Source organism: Lupinus angustifolius, chromosome LG15, assembly GCF_001865875.1.
Source record: "Lupinus angustifolius cultivar Tanjil chromosome LG15, LupAngTanjil_v1.0, whole genome shotgun sequence".
Lineage (NCBI taxonomy): Eukaryota > Viridiplantae > Streptophyta > Magnoliopsida > Fabales > Fabaceae > Lupinus > Lupinus angustifolius.
In genome coordinates, this window is record NC_032023.1 from 3270308 (window position 1) to 3273735 (window position 3428).

At 35.4% G+C, this 3428-nt stretch overlaps 1 protein-coding gene across 1 annotated transcript; it reads right to left on the reverse strand.

Annotated features, from left to right (window-relative positions):
- On the reverse strand, window positions 410–2038 carry LOC109327458 (G-type lectin S-receptor-like serine/threonine-protein kinase SD3-1). Its single transcript, XM_019560611.1, has 2 exons — window positions 580–2038; window positions 410–491 (listed from the first exon to the last, which is right to left on the reverse strand). Exons 1-2 carry the CDS (start codon window positions 1514–1516, stop codon window positions 436–438), a joined length of 993 nt encoding a protein of 330 aa, XP_019416156.1. The 5' UTR covers window positions 1517–2038; the 3' UTR covers window positions 410–435.

Consider the following 3428-nt stretch of genomic DNA (forward strand, 5'->3'; position numbering starts at 1 on the left):
ATAAGCTGATTGTTTGGTAGCATGCCTTTGAACATATTTGATTCTTGAAATCCTCAGTGAGACTCTTGATTTCTGAGAAGGATAGCACAATCAATCCCTCTGAATTTAAGCATATAAGAGCTATAATGTCTTTTCTCCTAGAAGATTTTTTTCTTTTGTAGATGTAGAAAACAATTCCTAGCTGGAGGATAGCAGCAATGAAAAATGTTCCTGATGCTGCTCCGATTAGACAAGGAACACAAAGCCAGGGAGGCAGTTTTGGTGGAGATGATTTCATGTGACCGAGATTTACAACATATGTGTCCATGCATTTTCTAACAAATGATACCGACCTTATAGATGGATCTTTGTAGCCGGTGACATACTTGGTTTTCTTTATTGAACATTGTAGACTACCATTATTGGAGAAGGTTGCAACCATACATCGTGTGTCATTCAAGCACAAATGTTGACATTGCTGCAAACTACTCGTGATAACTGAATCATCAGGGGGATAAATTCCATATACATACATGTTATTATATTGATGCATAGTAAATCCAGATTTACATTCTTGAATCAAACATTTGTTATTCTCATTTTTCTCAAATGGGCACAAGCAATCAGCAGAACCTGAAGCAGTGAGGACACAGATACCACCTCGACCACAAATTGCAAAGACCTTGCACTGGTTTTCAACAGTTTGCCAGACTGTTCTCCATGATTGAGAAGCTTCAATCCATGAATAAAACCGGAGATTGCCATCGACATCTAGCTTAAGAAACCGGTAATTTACAGAGTCATTGTGGTCTTCTCCAAATACACTCCAAATAGGTTTTGAACTTTGGTCTAGAATCTGCAAAGCTCCACTGGTGGTAAGAGAAGCAGTGAGATTTGAAGAAGCAGAAGGGATTTCACTTCTCCAGTATGTAATGTTACCGAACCACTGAAGCTGCAAATGACCTGAAGATTTCATGTAAAGACGGTAAGGACTTGACATGGGAATCTTAGGTGTTGGAAGGAGTTCTGCATATGCATAAAATGTCTGTCCTGGGAGAAGTGTATCACTCGGATGATCAAAACTTTGCCAAATGATGTTTTGCTTTCTATCCTTCAGAACAAGATTGCCATTATTATGAAGAGCAGCTGAAACAACAAATATGTTGCCTGTTCCACTATTCCATGTTGCAACTCCTTGTAAAGGATCAAACAGGACCAGTTCCCCTTCCAAAGTGAGTTGGAAGTAGGACTTGTTACCTACTGGCTGATGATTTCCTGTTACCCAAACCAATTTTTGTTGGCTATATGGTAGAGACTTTGAATTGAAACGAATGCCAACACTATACTGGTTAGGTTCATCCGAAGTGTTAAAGAATTCAATTGCAAAATCAACATTGGAGGAAACCCAACAATCATTATCAATGACAGAAAGTTTAGATCCCAATGGTATAACTCCTGCCACAAGAGGATGTGACAAGAAGCCATTGAAAATACACAGCAAAAATAATGATGTAATGAAACAATCCTGTTCAAACATATCTATGTATGCTCAAGGAGATGAAAAGAAGGAAGGAAAGGAGAAAGACTATAGCAAAAGGAGGGAGAAACAACGACAAAGAAGGAAAGCAGACTGTGAAATTTGTGTGATCTTTGGAGGTCAGTAGGGAAATGATTCTCCTCGGAATGAGAAAGAGTCTAAGGTGATGATGACAGCGATTATTTGTCTTCTGTTTTTTCTTTCTTCCTCAACTTAATGTTTTGAACTTTGAAGAAGCATTTGTTTGTTGTATCTAAAATTTGGGTCAGAAAGAAATAAAAGCTTAATTTTTAATTTGAAGAAGCATTCGATTGTTGCAGACTATAGCTGAAGGAGGGAGCAACAATGAGGAAGAAGGAATGTTTTTATTAGATAGAAAAAATATAGGAACAACAAGGATCATATGTTCATAACTGTGTCCCAAACCATAATGAAAATATGTCATTTTAATTAAAAAAATAAACATTCATTATTTTTTTTGTTTCTGCTTCAATATCATTGATGCAGGAAATGATTTGGAACACGTTTAAGAGAACTAATGCTTATTCATAAATATAAATGTCAACTTCTATTCACATTAGTACATTAGCCTACCTTTTCAGCTATATATATATAGGAGAATATTATTGCATGTAGAGCTGTTGTACCTTTTCACCTGAAGTGTTAAAGAATCCAATTGCAAAATAGCCATTGGAGGAAACCAAACCATCATTGTCAACCAATGGTATAACTCCTGCCACAAGAAAATATGTATTAAGAAAGTGTGAACATCTAATTTTATCTTACCCAATTTCATAATAAAAAATAATAATTATAAAAGAGACTTTTAGATTTGCCGGAACCAAACTTACCATATGCATATTTATTTATTTGATATAAAAAACAAAGCTTCAAAAACTGAAATTCAACCTTCTGAGAATCAATATTTTCCATCTTCTAAATAATATGTTTACCTAAAAATCACCTTTTTAACTGTTAGTAAAGATCATCCAATCCTACTTTAATTACACATGGAATATCTTCCCCAAAAAAAGATTAAGGAAAGATACCATGGCCCCCACCTACTCCAAGCCAAGAATTTGGCCCCCGCTTCCTTTCATTCTGAGCACACGGCCAAACACCAAATTTCTCATTCAATGCACACATCCTCACCTCTAATAATAGCAAAAATCACGTCCCAGCCTCCTTTGTCCCTGCTGCTCACCAATTAGCAACAACCAATCCAAGCCAAGTTCCAATTTTTTTGGCTTCAACATAGAACCAATGATCCCTTCAAACATCAATGATGAAATTCTTCAACATAATTTTACTTAAATATTACAAAAATCTTATGTCATTGTTTAATCCATATGCTACTTTCATATACAGAGAAATAAGCCTGCCTTAATCAAGAAGCCTTGCAGAAGAAAGGTATTAAATCCCAAACAAATCCATCCAAACTACACATTAACGAACCTCCATCTGCTAGAAAACGGCAAGGTGGTTATGTTTTGTCATTTTGTTTTCGTAATAAGTAATGGAACACGAAGTTAAGAATCATTTGTTAATGATATTCATCACCAGTTCCATGTGATGCTCAATGGGAAATTGTAAAAGACTGTATACTTCAAAACTACCAGTGTTTATGAATGATACTTATTAGTGATGGAAGAGTTACAATTTTCAAAAGGAGCGGGTGTAATTCCATGTAACATCACAAAAAAGAAGAAGAAGAAGAAATAATCAAGTGTAGGTACAATATGTGATTTTAGCCCTTGTAAATTTGAAGAATGCTTAGCATTACAATTTGGCGTTATCATGGTAGTACGAGAGATTTGTGTGCTTGGTTATTGGGTTAGAACTAGTCCTATTGGTTTCAGAAAGATAATCCTTATTTCTTTATAAGATTCGTTATCAGCAAAACTATTTCAGA

Bases quoted from the DNA above. Each gene is read 5' to 3' on its own strand.
- LOC109327458 (XM_019560611.1), bottom strand. From the start codon at position 1,516: ATGTTTGAACAGGATTGTTTCATTACATCATTATTTTTGCTGTGTATT. The intron at 492-579 runs ATGAGAATAACA...TGGAATTTATCC, and splicing joins CTTGTGCCCATTTGAGAAAA to CCCTGATGATTCAGTTATCA.